Below are 19,449 nucleotides of genomic sequence, written 5' to 3' on the forward strand. Positions count from 1 at the left end.
GACTTGTTTGGATGAGGCCAGTTTGTGTACCTAGTATCCTTTTTGTTGTAAAAAAACCACCAATACTTTTGCATTATGAAATAATAGAGCAGTTTCTGAACAAAACGATGAATGGTGTTTGTGTTTAGATGAAGACATGTTTGCCGAATATAATTCAATGAAGACAGGTATACCTCCTCTTTTATTACTTCGTCTGGCGATGTATATGGCCAAACCCTTGGTACTCAAAGAAACGCCGTCTGGCGCGTGTGCTTTTGATAAAGCACGTTTGGCAACAGTGAATCAATCTCCCTGGTTTCAAGAGCAGTATGTAGAATTTACTTGTTAGAGTGTCTTATTAAAGATTCAAGAGTGAGGGGTTTAATAGGAGACAAAAAAGCCAGAACGACAGTAGTCTAGAGTTCAAGATGGTTTGCAATCATAATTCTTGCCCTGCCTCTTACCATCTACAATCTAGCAATGTGACAACTAGACAATCACCACGATTAAACACAATCAAACGAATAGCAATTTGCGGACGCTTAAATAATCATGAAAGTTGATGATGATTGGCTTATCAGCCGTAACCAAAGAATTGAGCAGCTGAGTTGGCAGTCCGTGTGGTTGACCAAAAGGCACCAAGAGTCAGCCCAAATCGCCGAATTCGACGACGAAAAAAGACAAGATCAAAAGATCAATTTATACAATACTGTTCACTGGTAACATTGAAAAGTCGGAAAACAGATGAAAAAGACCAGATTAGTCTCTCCCTCATCGGCTACACAGATCAAGATCTAAACTACCCATTGTTAAAAAAAAGTGGACAACGCGACCGATGATGACCTTTCACGAGTCGAATATCAACCATTCAATCTTTCCAGTGTGTCGTCCCAAACTTATAAGGTTTACTAACGACTCAGTACTCTTCACAATATTTCAAAGTCATATACCTGATCTGTTCCAAACAAAGCACAAGACATCATATTCACGCCCCTCATGGAAAGTAACGAGTCTGCATTCAATGGGAAGACCTCAAGGCCATCAAAATCCGGACTCAGAAACCGTCAGGGTTTCCGTGCGCATTTGGGGGTACAAAAGGATCCGAACATGTTTCTAAAATGACGAAACTGTTTCCGTGCAGGTGTTCCACGAGCAGCTCCAACGATGACGAGGATTGCTTATTGAAGAGGCCGCAGTATCTTTAACCTACGAGAAACGACATGTTCGTCAAAACACCAGCATTATAAAAGCAAGCCTTTGTAATTTTTTGAAGCACATACACCAAGATCAGTCCCCGACAGGTACCTCCCAATGATTTCTAATGGCTTGATGATTTGGACCTAAGACTTAACAAACAACTCGAGCGGCGTCTTTTAGAGCCCCAGTTTAAAAGAAAGGATTTTTGGTGACGATTTGCGGGTGCTATGACTTGTCCCAGATTGAAGATTTTTTGCCCTAACTTCAAACCTTCAAATCATACTATCAGCCCCTATCATCCCATCCTTCTCACATTGCACAACCAGTCCGTAAAACACTCAAACCCATCTTCTCAAAACACCAGCAATGAGTTAGTATCCTTATGTACCGACATTCTATATTTGCTAGATAAAAAACCATGTCTCTGCTATTTCTGAATACCTCTCTGTTCCATCCTTGCAACAATTCCCATTCCTTATTTCCAATCCGCAAAATCAAAACACAGGCTGTACAGAGAATTCAGGCATATCCTGTCCTGTAGCCAAGATATACTTTTGATGTTCGTGAATCTTGGCCAAATACTTTGCATTCAATGGAACAACGTCTGGTGCAACTGCCACGACTTTTGATGCCATTGTTAGAGCACGTATGGCGACAGTGAATCGATCTGCCTGGTTTAGGACCAGCATGTCGAATGGTGTTGTTGTAGTTCCTATTTATTTGCGGAAATAAAACAGTGATAAATATTGGAATAAAAAAATCGAAGAAGGAGAATTTCTGAAAGTTTGGAACAACTCGGACTTATAACTTTTGGCCAATTTCATACCTTCTTCGATATATCCAAGCACAACCAAACGATCACATCCAGCAACGCGATCAAACAAGAGCGATTTGACGACACTTGGATAACCATGGAAGTTGAAAACGATGGGCTTATCAGCCGTAAACAACGAGTTGAAGAGCTCAGTAGTCAATCCATGTGGATGACCAGAAGCACCAGGATCAGCCAAAATCATCAAATCTGGAACAATAGCAAAAAAAGGATCTAAGTTGTTTGTACAATGACACTTGAAACCAATTTCTTTACCAGTCACATTGACCACTCGTACACGCAACGCAGGTGCATCCTTCTTCAATAGAGCAGCGGCAGCGACAACTTCCATCGTAGTCTCACATCCACAACCAACCAAGACGACATCTGGATTGACGCCACCATCAGTAGATGCGAATTTGAGGATACCTGCACCAGCGTTACAGTGATGTTTGGCTTCTGCGTATGTGTTGAAGTATACTGGGACTGGCGACTTGCCAGAGACGATGAGATTGACGTGGCCCTTGGATCTCATACAGTGGTCAATCTGCATGGTGGGAAGGTGTGAAAAGTTGGAAATCAGGAAAAAAAAACTCTCGTAGAAAGACGTGAGGACTCAAGAGTCAGTGGATGACTCACTGTAGCCAATAACGTGTTGGCATCTGGAGGCAAATACACGCGAGATTGATTTGACTTGAGATTGACAACAGTATCAATGAATCCAGGATTTTGATGACTGAAGCCATTGTGTTCTGAGTAAGAATAGGTTTATAAGCAAATGTTATTGATATACGGGGAACACGGGCTGATTTCAATTGAGGGTTTCAGCTCACCTTGTCGCCAGAGAGTGGAAGATTCAACATAATCTAAACGAAGAGAAGGTTAGAAATCAAGCAAAAAAGCGAGCGGACTCTGGTGCAATGCTGGATTGCTCACTAAGCGACGATAAATTCCTTCTCCAAGGGGTATCACGAGACATCTTGGCAAACTTGGAATATTGTACCATCATGGTAGTAATAATACCCAAGAATGCTTCATATGAGGGAAAGAGGGCAGTTCGACCTGAAGAGCAGCACATGCTGGTCATTAGCACCTTACATTCATTTTGACAGCTCTTTCTTTGCAGCATAAGTACCTGTCAGCGTATATCCCTGCATCCAACCTTGACAGTTGTGTTCTGAAAGGATTTCAATGACACGACCACCACTGTTGGCAGTGACTGGATCAGGTTGGAAGTTTCGGGTAGTTACTTTCAGCATGTCGCCAAGTTTGTTGGATTCCATTTCATCAGGTGAAAAGAGTCGGAAGCTCTTGGGGTTCCTGGAAAGAGAATGGATGATGTTAGAATTGTCAACAAAAAAATCGATTCTGGAACCCAAGTACTTTTGAGTCAATTCGGCCAAGTATTTTCCAGCAATGCCCATTGCGCCAACCCACTAAGAAACATAGGATATGTTAGAATTTTCATCTAAAATATTACTCTACGACTGGATGTACTTACTTCAGTTTCATTCTTGCTCTCCTTGACTGCAAACTTTGATGGGTCTGGCGTGTCAAGTTCTTCATGGACGGCATAGGTATGAGGATTACGTCTAACGGAAAGTCAAAATTAGCAGGAGACAAACAACATAGTACCGCAAAAGCCATAAAATATTGAGTGTTGCGTGATCAATATACCCCATTCGAAGCATTTCACTCGGCACAGCATCCAAAACCGCAGCAATCGGAACACCATTATCATCAAACAGCTCTTCAGGTCCATAACTCTTCAACCATTGATTTAAACCCTTGAATTGCTCATCATCCGTGAATGGATTTGTCAATGGGATTTGATGAGCTCTCCATGATCCTTCTACAGGCAGACCATGAGTGGCTTTTGGACCATTCCATCCTTTGGGTGTTCGTAACACAATCATGGGCCAGCGTGGTTTCATGATTGGAGAGCCTGTACGAGCTGCATGTTGTATGCGGCGGATTTCAAGGTAGGCCCTAAGATGATGCCAAAAAGATCAGAAACAGAATTGTGATACATCACAAAGTGTGTGGAGAAGACACAACATACCATTCCATAGAGGTAGCAAGATCAGCATCAATGTCTGCCATATGCTCGACGATGCGAACTTGGTAGCCAAATCCAGTGAAGAGGGTAGCGAGTTCGGCGTTTGACATGTTTCCATATATCGTTCCTTCAGCAATCTTGAAGCCATTCACGTGAAGAATCTATGGGAGATGTCTATCGTGAGCTGACTTTTGGCAAACAAAAAACACTTATTTTGGATCGTGAACATTATTGCGCTTTTCCTCAAGTAAGCCTTAAAATGAACGATTGGGTGATTTTGGAACATCATTTCACATTTCCACAAGTAATACTCAAAGGTAACATTGGCCATGTTGACAAGAAAAATTGAGAACTGTGACTCACCGGCAAGACAGCACCAGATTCTTTTGGATCAATAAACTTGTAACCATTCCAAGATCCACTCAAAGGTCCAGATTCCGCTTCTCCATCACCGACTACACAAGTGACAATCAAGTCTGGATTGTCCATGACTAACAGAAAACAGACATTATTCATATGTTGAGTATTCCAAATCTTGAAGCTTTCGACATCTCGTGTCAAGTCCCACTTGACATTCGGTGCCCAAATATCAATTATTACAACTGTATCCGAAACCATTATACTTACTTGCACCAAACGAGACACTCAAACAATACCCCAATTCACCACCCTCGTGAATAGTACCGGGCACTTGTGCATTGACATGACTGGGAAATCCTCCAGGCCACGAGAATCCAGAAATCAAAGCCTGAGATCCATTATTATTCCATGCGTATTTTGGATCAAAGAATCCAAGCGTGTTTTCCAAAAACAAGTTTGCGAGGATTGCAGGAGCTCCGTGACCAGGTCCAACGACGAGGAGGACAGAGCAAGAGTGTTTCTTGATGAGGTAGTTGCAGTGAGAGTATCTGTACGATAATGTGGTTTGGGAGATGTTAGATACACCGCGTGCTTTTTCGGATAACCGGATCAACAGGTGGATGTACTAGTAGCCATCAATTCTGATTAAAGCAAGCGTTACGTACACCAAAGTCAATCCTGGACAAGTACCCCAATGGCCCAGCAATCGTGGTTTGATGTCATCGACCTAAGCAACGTGATAAAGAAGTGTTAAGGTTGGGTGAGTATGAGTCACCAACGCGAGGCGCCTTATGATGATGGGGAAACATACTTTGAGATCTTGACGCAGTAGTGTATTCTTTCTGAGATATAGCATTGCAGCTGTAATATAGTCGGCGGCTCGTCGATATAGCTTGAGTGCGTCAAGCTCCTTGCCCTAATCGACAGATGTCAATGCGCTTGATCTCATTCCGTTCGCTAGGAAGCAATAGAAAATTACAGATGAAAGACAAGCACTGAATGAATACATACCTCGCTCTTCCTTGTAGCAGCAATGTCCAACACGACGTGTAGGGATTCAACATTTGGGAAAGCTTCGGGAACGACAAATGAGCCTGGTGGAGCTTTTGCAGCTTTAAGATCAGTAATCTCGACATTTTGCTCCAAGGCAGATATTTTAGATGCTTGTTCCGCCATCCTCAAAGTCTTTTGGGTCTTTTTCTTGAGTTTGGTTGGATTTTGGTTTTGAGGTATTTGGGGGTATCCGTCTTGAGAACATGGGGCGTTCGGTGATATCGGTAGGCATTTGGAGTTATAATCACGTCCTATTTAGACCTAAGAAAACGCGTGAATCAATGTCTGGAGCTGGTTCCGACTCGACTTGAACCAGTTCTGCTGATATAGACTGCTTGCATCGTGAACTCGCTGGCTCGACCTTGCACGCGTTTTCAGCAGCAATAATGAGGGAGGATCATGGAAATATGGCTGAAATTGCTCGGACCACACGTTGTGCTCTATCCAGACTCGCCAAAGCTGGTGGTGCTCTCGAGAGAAAGATTCACTTGTTGCAACATACTCCCATTAAAATGTCGGATAGTACTCTGGAATTGATGGCTGGTGAGCTGAACTTGATATATACGCTACATTTGGATGCATGTCTTGTTACTAACTTGAATGCACTCGTCTAGTCTTTGCTGTCTCCAAACCGCAAACATGGCAATCAGGTTGGTCTTGTTGGAAAGACACTTATCTTTCTCAGACCCTCTTTCTAAACATTCACTTAAACTCTAGAATTCGATCAAATCTTGGAGTCCATCGCAGAGACATGTCAAACAGAGTAAGATAGTCTGCAAACATTTGCCAACTGTTGATGCTGATTTTGAACTCTTTCGCAGTGGGATACCATGGACATCACTGAAAGAGCTCATACGATACAAAATCAAACAAGTAAACTGCTGCGTCATTGTTGATTGTGATGACAAGTATGTTGACACGAACTCTGACATAGAACGTACATGCTGAAGACAAGATGGGCAGAGTAAACGGTCTATTCAACAAGGGAGATACCGTATCAGACTACGAAGAAAGGATTGATCAAGCACTGGACTCGTTCGAAGAGTAAGCCTTGTCGCTGTGTTGAACTGCCCATTGATGCAAGAAAAGGGTCATAATCATAGCTACCACAAGATGCTAACATCTTACATCTCACTCAGACCACCATTCACAATCCAACGAATCTGCGAACTAATAACAAACCCAGACCAACACCACCGCAACGTATGGGCATACCTCAGAGCCCTCGAAAAAGTGCTCCTCGTCACATCAACCGAACTCGACCACCAAGTCGTACCATCAAGCTCTGCTACATCCTCACCACTGCCTACAGCTGCATCCATGGAAACTGGTAGTAGTGTAATGTCGCAGCCGACATTACCAGCTACACAAGAAGGGGATCCGATGATAATGTCGCCGCCACGTGTTGGAGAACTGCCGCCTGAAGTTGTCGCGTTGGGACCGAATCCTGTTGCCAGTCCGTTTGCGTCATTGGTGAGGCCGGCTACGCCTCCTGTGGGTGGTGATATGGGGGATCCGATGGATACTGATTGACCAGGTGTCGGTTATATAGTTTGCACATTCTGTAGTATAATAATGAATTGGCCAAGAAATGGATATTACGAAGTGATATACTTCGAGTTGTCGCCCTGGCATTACAGTTCTGGGAGGAAATCATATAGGCTTTGACTCGCTTTTTGTGCTGAGCTGTACGCTCGCTCATCTCAACTGTTCAAAAACAACAATTTAACTGTTAAGGAGACCTGCATTTTAACGAAAGGAACGCCCCTATACTGGCTGCACTAAACTTGCCTCGTGATGCAACTGATAGCACAACTTCACGAATGGCAGCTGTAACTTGCATCAAGTGCAATTTATTGCCATCCATTCGATTCAACAGTCTACAAAGCAGTAAAGAGAAAAAATTGTCGAGTTGGTTGCACCGCGCCAGGAGAGTCTCGAATCCGTGCTGGTGATCGGCCTCAAACGGGACTTTCGGGAGTATTAGACCTTGTTCCCCTCAATCTTAATGATCAAAAAGTTACAAGAACTGCAGCCCAGTTTGACTTCTCCTATATGATTAATGTCAGAATGCGACTGATTGCAAATTTCATTTTTGCCCAACTTACTTCCAACCTTGCCAAATGCAACAGATTACCTGCTAATGCATCACTACTCTGTTTCGTACGAGGAAACTTCAATAATGATCAATCAAAAGGAAACAGATTGAATTGGGTTCCTGTGACGGTTTATTATGCGAACTTTGTAGTATAATGACATGCCAAGGTATAGTCGACGAAAGGCATGTGCTTCTAAAGTGATCTCCATGACAGCCAGTTCTACGTGAAGGGAAATCGTGTCAGGCAGGTACCATAGTTATACTCGATAACATGTTTTTTTTCCTCGCTCACCTGTACACCTGCTCTTCTCAACCCCTCTACCACAACACCCTTGCTCTTCTTGATGCGAACTTGCATCTGATAAAACCCGCATGTTCTACCTTCACTTATCGCCCCATCAGATGCAACTGACTGTACAATCCCACGGATGGCATCTGAAACTTCATCCAACACCATACTCCACCTCGTAGATTCAAAATTCTTCAAAAATATTTGTGGAGTGGGATGAGTCACTCCATGAGAGTCTCGAATCAGTGTTGGTGTTGGTTCTGAAGCGGGATGGTCGATGAATGATGTAGTTGGTGCTGATATTCGTACATCAAAGTTATCGATATCCTGGAAGAGTAGCGGAGATTCCATTGGATAATCGAATTATGGGCTTTTCTGCTCAAACCTCAAGTCGAACTTACGAGGAAGACAGCCAAGCTGGATTTTTCCGAAACGATAGCAAACGAAAAACTCACGTTGAATGGACTTGAGCCATACACCTCCGAGTCCGTTGTCCCTAAAAATTGAAAGGAGTCATGCTAAAGCCATTGCCAAACCGATAAACATCTTCTGATCTTACACTCAACAGCCACAACTCGTCCTCCAAGATCAGTTTGACGTACAATCCGAGGCAAGCTATCAGTAGTAAACTGTGGAGCATCTAGTCTATCTGCTGTCCTCATAGTCCACCAGTTCTGGTCTTTTGGCCTCTGCATAGATTGTGTCGTGCGTTAGTCACGCAAAAGAGACGTCATCAAAAGACCAAATTCATTACATTTATGAAGTCTGCAACAATCAAATGAAGTGCAGATTCATCAAGACAATAAACTGCTGGAAACCAAGTGACAGCACCATGCGTCTTGTGCACTGCCTGAGCTAGCAACCCAAAATCAAGCAGAGTACTGTCCATCGTAGCATCCAATCCAACATCTATATCCGCCTCCCCTTGACTACCAACAATCTGAATATCACCCAATGATTCAGATGCAGTGGATTGTGTTGCTGCTTCGTATATACGAAGAGGTCGATCTGCTGGTAGAGCCGATACAGTTCCTAATTCTTTCGGTTTTCGAGACGGCACTTCAGACTTGTATCTGGCAAGCTCCATTCGCAGCATTTGTTGTGTGCCTTCGACATCGTTTTGTGGGTATATGTCCAGAGCGATTCGGTATGCGACACGAGATAGGCCTTTGGGAATCACTACAGAGAAGAAAAATTGTGAGAAGATGGCCAACAAACCCTCGATTGTCTCCAATGTGACGTACATTCAGGTACGAAATCCCGTGTAATAACATCTCCATACTCTAAATCATCTGTAAGCCAAAACACCGAATATGGGATGCCAACAGTCGAGTCAGGCTTATAATACAGGAAGGTAATCATTTTCGAATTGGGAGTTTCGGAATGGGTTATTGCACTCCCCAGTTCATCACACATAAACCAAACTGTTTGCACATTCACGGTATTATCTGAGGTTGCCCAGGCTACCGAGTAAGTTTGTGCATACCTATGTTTGCAAAAGTTTAAGAGCAAAGCAAAAGTAAAACTGGCCATTATCTTGAAGCACGCGATACTCACTTCCAGATACTGTCAAATACTCTCTGTGCACGATCCTTGACATCCGGTTTACGTTCCTCACCACCATTGATACTGAGCTGCTGGGCTATTTGCTGATGCAGCGAGTCCATTCCACCATCATCTTCTTCTGGATGCTCCAGACTCGACAGAGCATTCACGACTTCCCAATCAGCCTTCTTTAAGACGTCGCGAGCTTCCTCTTCACTAACACGAGCATGAGTCGATACAAGCATGATAAGATCCTGTGCATCTTCAGGCTCGTCGTCAGTTTCTTCTTCGGGCTCTTCTATAGGAGGCAATCCCATCATGAACTAGGTGATGGATTGTGCGTCAGACACGTCTGTCGATTGTAAAGTTCGTTTTTTTGACCAACATACCTCCAACCTCTCTAGCAGCAGCAAGTTACCAACCAACTCATCCCGCAACTGCACAGTAGGCGTAAAAGTCCAAGCATGATCGCTTAGACTTAGCGCAGACTCAGCTTCCAGTTTTCCGACAATCAATACCAGATCAAACCCTCCACGTAAGCTCCCTGTTTTCTGGAGCATGTAGTATCCAGCTGCATCGAAGATCTCGCTTGTTACTTTAGTGAAGAGCTCCTATGTAATGAGTGAAATGTTAGTCATTTTGTAGCAAAATATGAAGGATTCAAAGCTTTACAGGATGCAGTTTCTCAGGAATGTTTGAAAGCTGCAGTCGATGCCTTGCAATGAATTCATCGTATGCAGCAGCTTCTCCTTCATACTCGGCCATCCTGTTCTCGGCTAGTTGGTTGCTGGGCTTGAAATTTGCAGGTTTTGGACATGTTACGAGTCTTGTTTTGGACGCGTCGATACTGTCATTTCACGCGTCAATACCCTCTTACATGGACATCAACGCTATAAAAGCTACTGCCTCTTGGAACTGAAGCTCTGCCTCGCGTCCTCGCAGAACAAACAAATCCAAATATGACATTGGAGCCTTCACAGGTCGTGACGGATGTTCGACCATTCTCAGAGTCGGGCCATGCAATGTAAGTTCCATACTTTACTGAAATTTATCACGCAACTGAAGGAACATCATCAGATCGAACACTTCCAACATTGTTCTGTAGCTTCGTATCAAACCTCCCACGAGAACTATCTGATACAGACGTCAGAAAGACATTTCACCATTTCGGGAAAATAACTACTAGTTAGCCTTGTCACCTTTCCACCTCTATTTCTCATCGAATCCAACCAAACATTGCTCCGTCTATTTAGTCTCAATGAAATTCCGCGACGCTGAAAACTTTGGATGGGCAATCCTCTATTTTGCATCCGAAACCTCTGTTGAAATGGCTCTCTCCATGCACGAGTACTCTATATTGGGTAAACAGCTGGCTGTTACGAAATACGATATACGCAAGAGTCAAACAACAAGGAAGAGGAAGGGTAGTAGCAGTAGGAAGAAGCAGGAGTATAACGCTGTAGATCCAGTGGTGCTGCTACAAGGTGGTGATTATGAGCAGCATTATGGCATGTGGAGAATGTAAGAGCACATTCTTTGTGTATTCAACATCCGACATCCACAGATTGCTGATTTTTCTTTCTACAGACACCAACAAGTATACTTTACAACCACACCGCCATATCCACCATACATCTCATCCGTTGATCCGTACAATACTCGGCCGCCATCCATAGACGAGCTACCTCCACAGCTCCCAATGGACCCGACACACCCACCAACAGACCACCTCATCATCCCAACAACACGAATCTCAGCCCTTACCTCCATCCTTGACATCTCATCGGCCCGCTACGATACTTCCACATCGTTGGCCCTCGAGTTAAGCAGACACGTCACGCCTCATGCACACCTCCATATAAACACACAATGCATGAATGGAGAATGGCCGTCCCGCACTGCACAGTCCTACATTTTAGATTGCATCGATTCGCAGATGCGAGTCTCGAGAGTAGAAGAGAATAGTCTGAAACGGGTAGACGAGACGCTTGATACCTTGATTACAGAACTGGAGGGTGGGATGGAGACGTATCTTGTTGATATGACGCTTCGGTCTTATTGTAGAAAGAATGATGGTGACGTGGGATCGACAGGCTGGTGTATAGATTTTGGGATGGATTGTTTGTGTGGTTGTGATGCCATGTGTAATCAGGACGCGACACATGAAATACGAGGGTATGAGATATTGTCGAATATAGACTATGCTCCACTTAGGTATAGGACTATTGGGAGCATCAAGATGGAGGCTATGAAGCGGCAATTGGGAGGGATTGACGACTTTGAAGTCTTTCCGTAACAAGAACATGTGTAAATAGAGCATACACTGTAATATTTAATCAGCATCCCTCATTTGTAATCTCAACAACGCTCAAACAAAAGAAAGTGATGCGAAGTGCTTGTATTGTAATAGTTGCGACAAATCTAACTGATATATCCTAATACCAAACTAATAATATATAGTATTTTCTCATATGTACCGCGTGAAAGTGAGCATTGCTTCAGAATCTATTTTACTACTACTGCCCGAGTCCTGTTGTGTTGATGGTCCAGGTGGTGTAGTCACTTGCTGTTGACCAACACTGCCAGAATCGGATCCTCCAATAGCAGAAGACGACGCTGTCGACGTAATATACCTCTGCCTAATCCTTCTAATCATTCTCAACCTCTCTTTGACATTCCCACCACCAGCACCACCCAGGAAGATTTGTACAGCGATGTTGGCGTGTATGGCAATCTGTCTTACGAATCTCGCTAGACATGCTCCCGAGACAAGCCGTGGTTCAGACAATGGTCCTATATCTGGAATGTCTGGTCGCCGTTGCATAGATACTCGATAGTACGAATTACGATATGTCGATGGTAGTGTTGCAACTATAGGTATTCCACTGGCCCGTTCAGCTTCATCTTCAAGTACCCCACCGACAACTGATAAAGGGTAATCAGCATCCAATGGCGTTATAACGAGATTTATATGATTGAATTGTCCAGGTAGAGTGTCGAATTCATACTCAGCTCCAGACTCATTCCATACCAAGATTATCGAGTCGTTTCCTAAATGTCGTTTCTTGGCTGTACATCGCTCGTCATACGACACTGTTGGCATTAATGTGGCGGCATGGAAGATGACTTGAGCACAATCATCTTGCCAATATACTGCATGCGTACCATCTATATCATCTCGAGTGTCAAGCCCACCTGTGTTGACATCCCGTATACCTTTGAGTCGAATCATACTACCCAACGATCTCAATAATAAGCCATATGCTCTGGATCCTTGAGTGTTGGATAATATTTCAGCCTCCTTCTTCTGTCCAGGCCCTACATACAAGACACCCAACTTGTGCAAGTCGACTACAGGCGTCAGGTCCAATACAGATATAAATCGAGCAGTCATATCATCATCAGCCAATAATCGTGGCACTTCATGAGGCACCATATCAGGGTATGGCATTATTTGAGCAAGTAGAAAGACGGGATCTAGAGTAGTGTTATTGCTCATGAGGTTTGATTGACTACCAGTATTAGAGGTCAAAGCTCTTGATAATCGAGATACAGCAGTATCTGCTGCAATGGCTGGATCTGTCGTTTGTGACGAGATGGATGACCCTCGTGATCGAGGAGTAGACCGACCTGATTCAACTTCTGATTCTACTGGTAAGGTTGATGGCAGAGCTGATGTGGCACTACTACGACCATGAACAGATCTTTGTCTATTCAGGTTTTTTGATCCTATTCCTGCACCAGCAGACAATTCCACAGACCCCCATCTTTTATGTTGTGCCTTAGGTATATTACCCTGACTCGTAAAGCTGTCAGACATGCTAGGATTATCTTCTTCGGCAACAGGATCAGATACTTCACGGACATTCAAAGAGCCTCGTCTCGTCAAGTTAGAAGACTCTTCAAACCGGAATCGATTATCGAGCCTTACAGAGAAACTAACCCATCCTGATGCTCGTCGTATAGTTACATCACTCCATCCTCCCATACTAGTTCGAATCGTCAACAAGGCATTTCCGACAATCCATGTCTTGCTAAGACCGGCACCACTAATATTTTTAGAATCCGTTTTAGATTCTGGAGGCTTGGGTGTGCAATCAGCAAACGTATTCTGAATCATCATGTCCAATATCATTTCTACATTCTCATCCAATACCAGAGGCTTCTTTTCAGACTTTTCATTCTTTTCTATCTGTTGCTGTTGTTGCTGCAACGGTAGCATAAAGTAGTGCACTATGAAAGGCACATAACGACGTCGTTCTGATACCTTCATGGCTGTAAACCATACAGTCACCACATGATAAGCCATATTGAATAAATACTGCGTCATTATGTTACCAGATCCAGCACTATTCGAAACACCACCTCCTGTAGAAATATATTGCACTGCCATACCAAACACTCTTTTAAAGTCTCGTTCGGTAAAGTTGACATACAAGTCTGACAATCTAGCCAAACTCGACAAGAATTCCAGTATGAGAGCTTGAGAAGGCATTCGGCTCAACCTATCTAGAATTCCTGGCCCAAGTTTGGTCTCTGGTAGCAATCGCGTCATACTACTGGGCAACTCATACAAGCATAGCGTCAAAGCTTGCAGACACAATCTGGCATTCGTTGGACCTCGATTCAATCCAGCATGGAAGGCCATTACTACTTCGTCTTGTACCTCTCGAACAGTCAATAACCGTCGATGAGGAATCAAAGACAACAAGAGTCGATATAGTGCTGAATACAAGTCAGCCTTACGTGTTGTCTGTGGCATATCCAAAACCGATGCTGCGACTTTTTCATCTAGGATAGCACGACATAACTGTTTACGAATATCTGGTAGTGTCTTGTATGCACCAGCCCAAAAGTAGATATTTTCCATTTGAGCTGGTAGCTGATTTAATACTAGTGAATATATTTCCCATGACTTTTCACTCATAAGAACTTCTAGAATCGTGGCAGCATACAAGTCGATTGGCAGAGCCTTTACTGCGTCGATGTTTACAGGTAGTGGGCTGGTCGATGTTGGCCGTGGGTTATTATTTACAATGGACGCTATTAATTCTTCATAGCATACGACTTGAGGACTGGTTATTGTATCTCGACGTGTCCACCATTTTCTTGCTTCTTCTAGTTCTGGCATTGGATCCATAGGAACATCATCCTTTTTTGTTGACTGTTGTGCATCGTCTTTTTTTGCTCCAACATTACTCGTAGCATCGTCCTTCTTGACTACTGTATCGACTGATTTGGTAGCTGGAATAGACGATGGAAATCGTACATGGTATCTAGAATCTGCTCTAATCTTCATCAGAAACCTTAGAGCTGTTAATCTAGATACCGTCTCTATGCTGGACATTCCAGCCACTTTGACGATAGCGGAAAAGGCTGATACAGATATGACGGGTGATGCATTCAGAAGCCCGATTTCAAACAAGTCCATTAAAGCCTCTAATGATAACGAGTGCAGGGGTTTATCTGTCTCAGAATCCACTTTAATACCTAATATGAATTCAGCTGTTAGCACTTGCAATGGGCGACAATTTGGCATCTGCTTTTTTTGCACATACTGTCCGTTTTAGTGGTATCACCCTGCGGAGACAAAGAATTCGTGACTGCTGACTCTAGTAATACCGACACCAAGTTTGTCGCTTGGTCATCATCAATATCCACTACCATGTTGAGGATGAGATCCACAATTGCTGTGAAGACATCTCGATCCGACTCTTTACCAAACGAGACAATGAGAGGTACAAACACTCTATCATACAGTTCGTCACGTTCAGCAGGATGAATGCTACTGAATACATTACTTAGCATCGCGACAAACTTTTTTCGTATCAATGGTCGAGACTCGTGCATATAAAAAGTGTTGGAGATATTCGACAAGACCTTGATTTGATCGTCAAGATCGACCTGCCATAGTGATATTATTATATGATCGAGTAACATACTGGCGAGAGGAAGTGACAGATGTGGCGCTAGTTGATATAAGAGGTCATAATATAAAGTTGAGGAGGCTCCTTCTAGTTTCAAGTAGACGTCTACCACACCGTTCAAGACGGTTTGGTAAAACGTTAATAGAGTATGCAATGCACCTAATCGTTCAGACATATTTGTAGCTCCTGCTGGCGAATCGAGTGTTTCTCCCACTCTCCACCTATTCACGGGCTGTGGAAGCGACGCTTGAAGTCCTGATGCGTCATTCCAGCAGCGTGTGAGTGATATCAATATAGCGATGATGGCCTCCCATTCGAAAACCGTAAGATCCTGACCTTTGACATCATCTGCTGCTGATTTGCTGCTTACTGATGGTTCGTCCAATTTTGACGTTCCATGATTTTTAGCATCACTCCTGACTACAATATCGGGTTTGGCGCTTAATATTCCATACTTTTTCACTAGTCTAGATATCGACTTTAATATTTCAACATCCACCAGGTCGTTTGATCGAGATGTTACGACTCTGATAAAATACGATAGATAGAACGATCTCGAATAAAAGGCATCTTTCACTCGTTGTGTACCCCAAGTAGACATGGCTATAGAGAATACTGCTCCTCTTACAGTGATGTGCGACCACTTGTCGACTTCTTCAAGCATTGTGCATAGCAAGACCATACATCTTCTACCACGTGGACTTTCGAGGAGTGATTTTAATATATTCCAGCTCTTGCTTAGATGTCGTTCCCAGTTGACTGTATTACATAGCGTTTCAATCAGCCGTGGCAATACCGTATTCGACAGTGCCTTTTGTTGAGCAATGACCTCCAAAAGCGAGAGAGCTGAGGCTGTTACATCTGACATGGGCTTCGTACATAAATTACAAGCGGATATCACTAGTTTATCGGCATTACCTGGAGATATTATATTTGCCTTTACGGTCTCAGCGGCTAGCGTGAGTATGAACGTCACCACACTCTCATCTGTAACATCATCACACGATGATAGCCAATCAGCCAATATCGGTACCATATCCAACTCGAATTCCGTCAAATCCGTGCCATGCCTTGACAGTGCATCCAGCGACTTTATCTGTCCATTCGTCGGAGTCGCCTCTTTCGACGACAGAGACGTGACTGCTGTAAATAGAGCAGATCTCATACCAGCCACATTACCCACCACATCATACTGTTCCTCAAGAAGCACGTTGATGAAATCTAGAATTGTGACTTGACCCACGAGAGGCTGAAGCAGCGACCAGATATGCGTGACTTCTGAGGGAAGCAATGATGCGGTAGACTGTATATATATACATAAATCATGGAGAGCACTGGAATCGCCTGATGATGGTGCAGATGCGTTGAAGCGATCTAGGATTGACCTCAGACCACCTTCGTGATGAGCAGTTGATGCTGGCGGACCAGAGGTTGATACAGACATTGATTTGTCATCGAATGTAGCCTTCTTTTCCATGTGCTGCCGGTATGGGCTAGTTGAGAACATGAGCATATGAAAATATCGTGAGCTTAGGGTGTTTTGATGTTGCAGATTTGGCGACTTTTACCGTACCAACACGATATATTTGAGGGTAAATATCGATTCTTGTTATAAGCCCGTATATAATTCCTGCGTTTTCTTCTATGCCAAAACCAGACAGTCAGCTTCAAACTGGACGAAATCAAGTTCAACAAGTTTCGAGAGCTTTTACCAAGCTAGAGCGATGAGGGCAGCTGAAAAACAGTATCGAAACTGCTATTTTATATCAAGATCAATACTCTGCTTGTAGGAGCCGTTCCTTCCTCTGATTGGCTAATACTTAGGGAGTTGCGATTTGTCCAACAATTCGAACAGACAACAACCCAAGCTTTCATTCAACATTACGCGATGGCTTCCCGTTTCCCAAGCAGTTTTGAGCAGGAAACCGTTAATTGGAGTATTTTGTATTTTGTACCGTTAAAAATATGTGAAATCTATTGTTTGTGGGTTTGACTCATTTGATGCCACTATGCTATTATCAACAGCCTATGCATTTCATTATATTACAATCTTGTTACGTCCATGCCACTGATGACGTTGATGGAGCTGAAGAGGTACGTTCTGCTTTCAGGATTTGAATATTTTCAGCATGTCGTGTTTGCTTCACTTCAGTGCCCAAGAGACTATTTCCAGACAAGGTATAGACTTCCAGAGTAGTTACCTGTAATCTCTTCCAATTAGCGTGATAGATATTCAGACTTGTCGTCATCAGCTTCCCCGTTCGTGTAGTTGCAATGATCTTGACGTCCTCAGATGACACCACACCGCGTTCCCAATTCAGATATTGATGTGGGTCTAGCTGAACTGCCAGAACGTTAAAGGTATCAGGGGGCGGAATGGGTGGTAGAGCTAATTCCACCAGATTCGGGCAATATTGTACTATTTCCAAGCGCTCGAATACTTTCGACGGTTGCGAGTTTGTGATCCAATCAGATTTTTAAATGATTTCCGCTTTTCTGGATCAATTCGATTGCTATAGGTGCATCTGCGGGCACTTCCAAAGTATCAGGGGTTGGTATAGTCGTAATTTTCGAGCGTAGGAGATGTCGACGCACCCAAGTATATTCGACGGAGACTTGGTGCATGACGTATAATGACATTGTTTGTTTGTCGTCGTCCATAATTCCAGTTCCAGGTCTTCCAGCTTGGCATTTGCCCCTGCTGAAGCCAACGAACTCATGGCAAACAATCCAAGAGTGATATACTACTAAGCCCAAACGAGACATTCTTGAGATTTATATAGTTCGATAGAATCCAACAACCATCCAAGGATCTCAAGTCGCAGAAGTTGATGACAAGTCCAAGAGTGAAGGATTTCAAGATGTCCGTGCTTGCAGATCTGAGCGCCAATAGCATTGTTTGTACCACTTCAAAGCTAAACTTAGTAGAGTTCTTGGGCCAGAGGGTAAAGCTCTCGACATTTGTATAACGCTTGGGAATGAGCAGGGTGTCTGGTGACGAGTCATTCGTAGATTTCGATGTTCAGTTTCCAGTTTGGATTCCTGGCTGCAAACGATATAGCTTTATGATTGCTCATTAGTTCGACAGCAGGTGCTCTCACGCTGCGACAAGGCAATATCAAGGGCAGCTTATCCAGTTTTCGAGCATTACTAGCACGTCAAGGAAGGCACCTTCTACAATGACTTATCGAATACTACAGAGACTCATCAGATCACATATGCATTGCTTGTCCAGATAAATGGGTGCCTGTGCAATTGGTCGAAATATATGTAAATTAAATCTTGCTTCTGTCTATAGAAAACTTGAAAAGTTTCTCACCTGGACTCGTACTTAATAGCATTAGCACCAGTATCGACGCTAAGTATTACTAGCTTCTTGGTATGCTTAAGTGCGTCCTGTCCAAATCTATGTATATTTGCAAGAATTGCGTCCAACTGTTTACGCTTGAAGAGACGGCCTGTTTCTTTAGGAGGTGGCAAGTTCTCGTATACTATTCGAAGAGCCTAAAATAAGTGAGTTTCGTACAAGCACGACATCATCGTTCGGCTAGCTGATTCCTCAAAATCAATCTTACACATTACATTCAAATCTTTTGACACCAGAGCTGCTCGTGCCAGAGTCTTAACATCCATGATTCCATCATATTCGATATATTCAAGTATCTTTTGGACTATCTCAGTTGGCAACACGGCGTGCTCTGCTACTACTTCCATCTTATTCGATTTTTTGGATGTTTTGAAGATTCGCTGCAGCAGCACAATGCCGGGGACGTTAATTGATGAGGACCACTCGCGCTATATTTTTCTTCTGGACGTGGTTTTTTTTGCAATTGATTTCCATGACACAATTCCACCACTCTCTCAGCGGAACAGATTCTCGCCACGTTTGAATGTTTTCACTTCTCCGACACGCTATCAACATTAATGGTCTATACAAGGATCGCACCAGCAAATAATATTAGTTATGTCGGATCTCTGATCTCGCACCTATCCTACAGCTGCATGCCTCGTAAACCCCATTTGCGTATGTTTGCGCACTTTTGGGGCACAGGCTGTTCTCGTTTCAAGTGCGCTGCAAATGTAACTAACGTATGCTTGCTACTCTTTTATGATCTTGATTGCTAATAATGT

General features: G+C 43.4%; 4 protein-coding genes across 4 annotated transcripts; 1 reads left to right on the forward strand and 3 right to left on the reverse strand.

The window, feature by feature from the left end:
- Positions 1 to 1,670: 1,670 nt before the first annotated feature.
- Positions 1,671 to 5,582, reverse strand: SmJEL517_g02021 (uncharacterized protein; the record flags this gene model as incomplete). Its single annotated transcript, XM_031167949.1, has 16 exons — positions 1,671 to 1,888; positions 2,003 to 2,197; positions 2,264 to 2,534; positions 2,627 to 2,739; positions 2,821 to 2,853; positions 2,924 to 3,049; positions 3,123 to 3,307; positions 3,371 to 3,423; positions 3,489 to 3,579; positions 3,665 to 3,976; positions 4,050 to 4,207; positions 4,410 to 4,537; positions 4,674 to 4,954; positions 5,072 to 5,133; positions 5,218 to 5,322; positions 5,418 to 5,582. The coding sequence occupies 16 exons, from the start codon at positions 5,580 to 5,582 to the stop codon at positions 1,671 to 1,673; spliced, it is 2,496 nt and encodes an 831-aa protein (XP_031026151.1).
- A 263-nt stretch (positions 5,583 to 5,845) lies between these two features.
- SmJEL517_g02022 (uncharacterized protein) lies at positions 5,846 to 6,992 on the forward strand (the record flags this gene model as incomplete). The annotated part of the gene is made up of 6 exons (XM_031167950.1): positions 5,846 to 6,002; positions 6,074 to 6,109; positions 6,177 to 6,222; positions 6,281 to 6,332; positions 6,394 to 6,503; positions 6,599 to 6,992. 6 exons carry the CDS (start codon positions 5,846 to 5,848, stop codon positions 6,990 to 6,992), a joined length of 795 nt encoding a protein of 264 aa, XP_031026177.1.
- Positions 6,993 to 7,750: 758 nt separating this feature from the next.
- Positions 7,751 to 10,156, reverse strand: SmJEL517_g02023 (uncharacterized protein; the record flags this gene model as incomplete). The annotated part of the gene is made up of 9 exons (XM_031167951.1): positions 7,751 to 7,777; positions 7,850 to 8,173; positions 8,248 to 8,342; positions 8,406 to 8,535; positions 8,601 to 9,025; positions 9,091 to 9,332; positions 9,404 to 9,714; positions 9,781 to 10,002; positions 10,064 to 10,156. 9 exons carry the CDS (start codon positions 10,154 to 10,156, stop codon positions 7,751 to 7,753), a joined length of 1,869 nt encoding a protein of 622 aa, XP_031026176.1.
- A 1,702-nt stretch (positions 10,157 to 11,858) lies between these two features.
- SmJEL517_g02024 (uncharacterized protein) lies at positions 11,859 to 19,032 on the reverse strand (the record flags this gene model as incomplete). Its single annotated transcript, XM_031167952.1, has 4 exons — positions 11,859 to 14,881; positions 14,950 to 16,811; positions 18,638 to 18,822; positions 18,901 to 19,032. The coding sequence occupies 4 exons, from the start codon at positions 19,030 to 19,032 to the stop codon at positions 11,859 to 11,861; spliced, it is 5,202 nt and encodes a 1,733-aa protein (XP_031026150.1).
- Positions 19,033 to 19,449: the final 417 nt, after the last annotated feature.

This window comes from Synchytrium microbalum, assembly GCF_006535985.1.
Source record: "Synchytrium microbalum strain JEL517 chromosome Unknown SmJEL517_scf0007, whole genome shotgun sequence".
Classification (NCBI taxonomy): Eukaryota; Fungi; Chytridiomycota; class Chytridiomycetes; order Synchytriales; family Synchytriaceae; genus Synchytrium; species Synchytrium microbalum.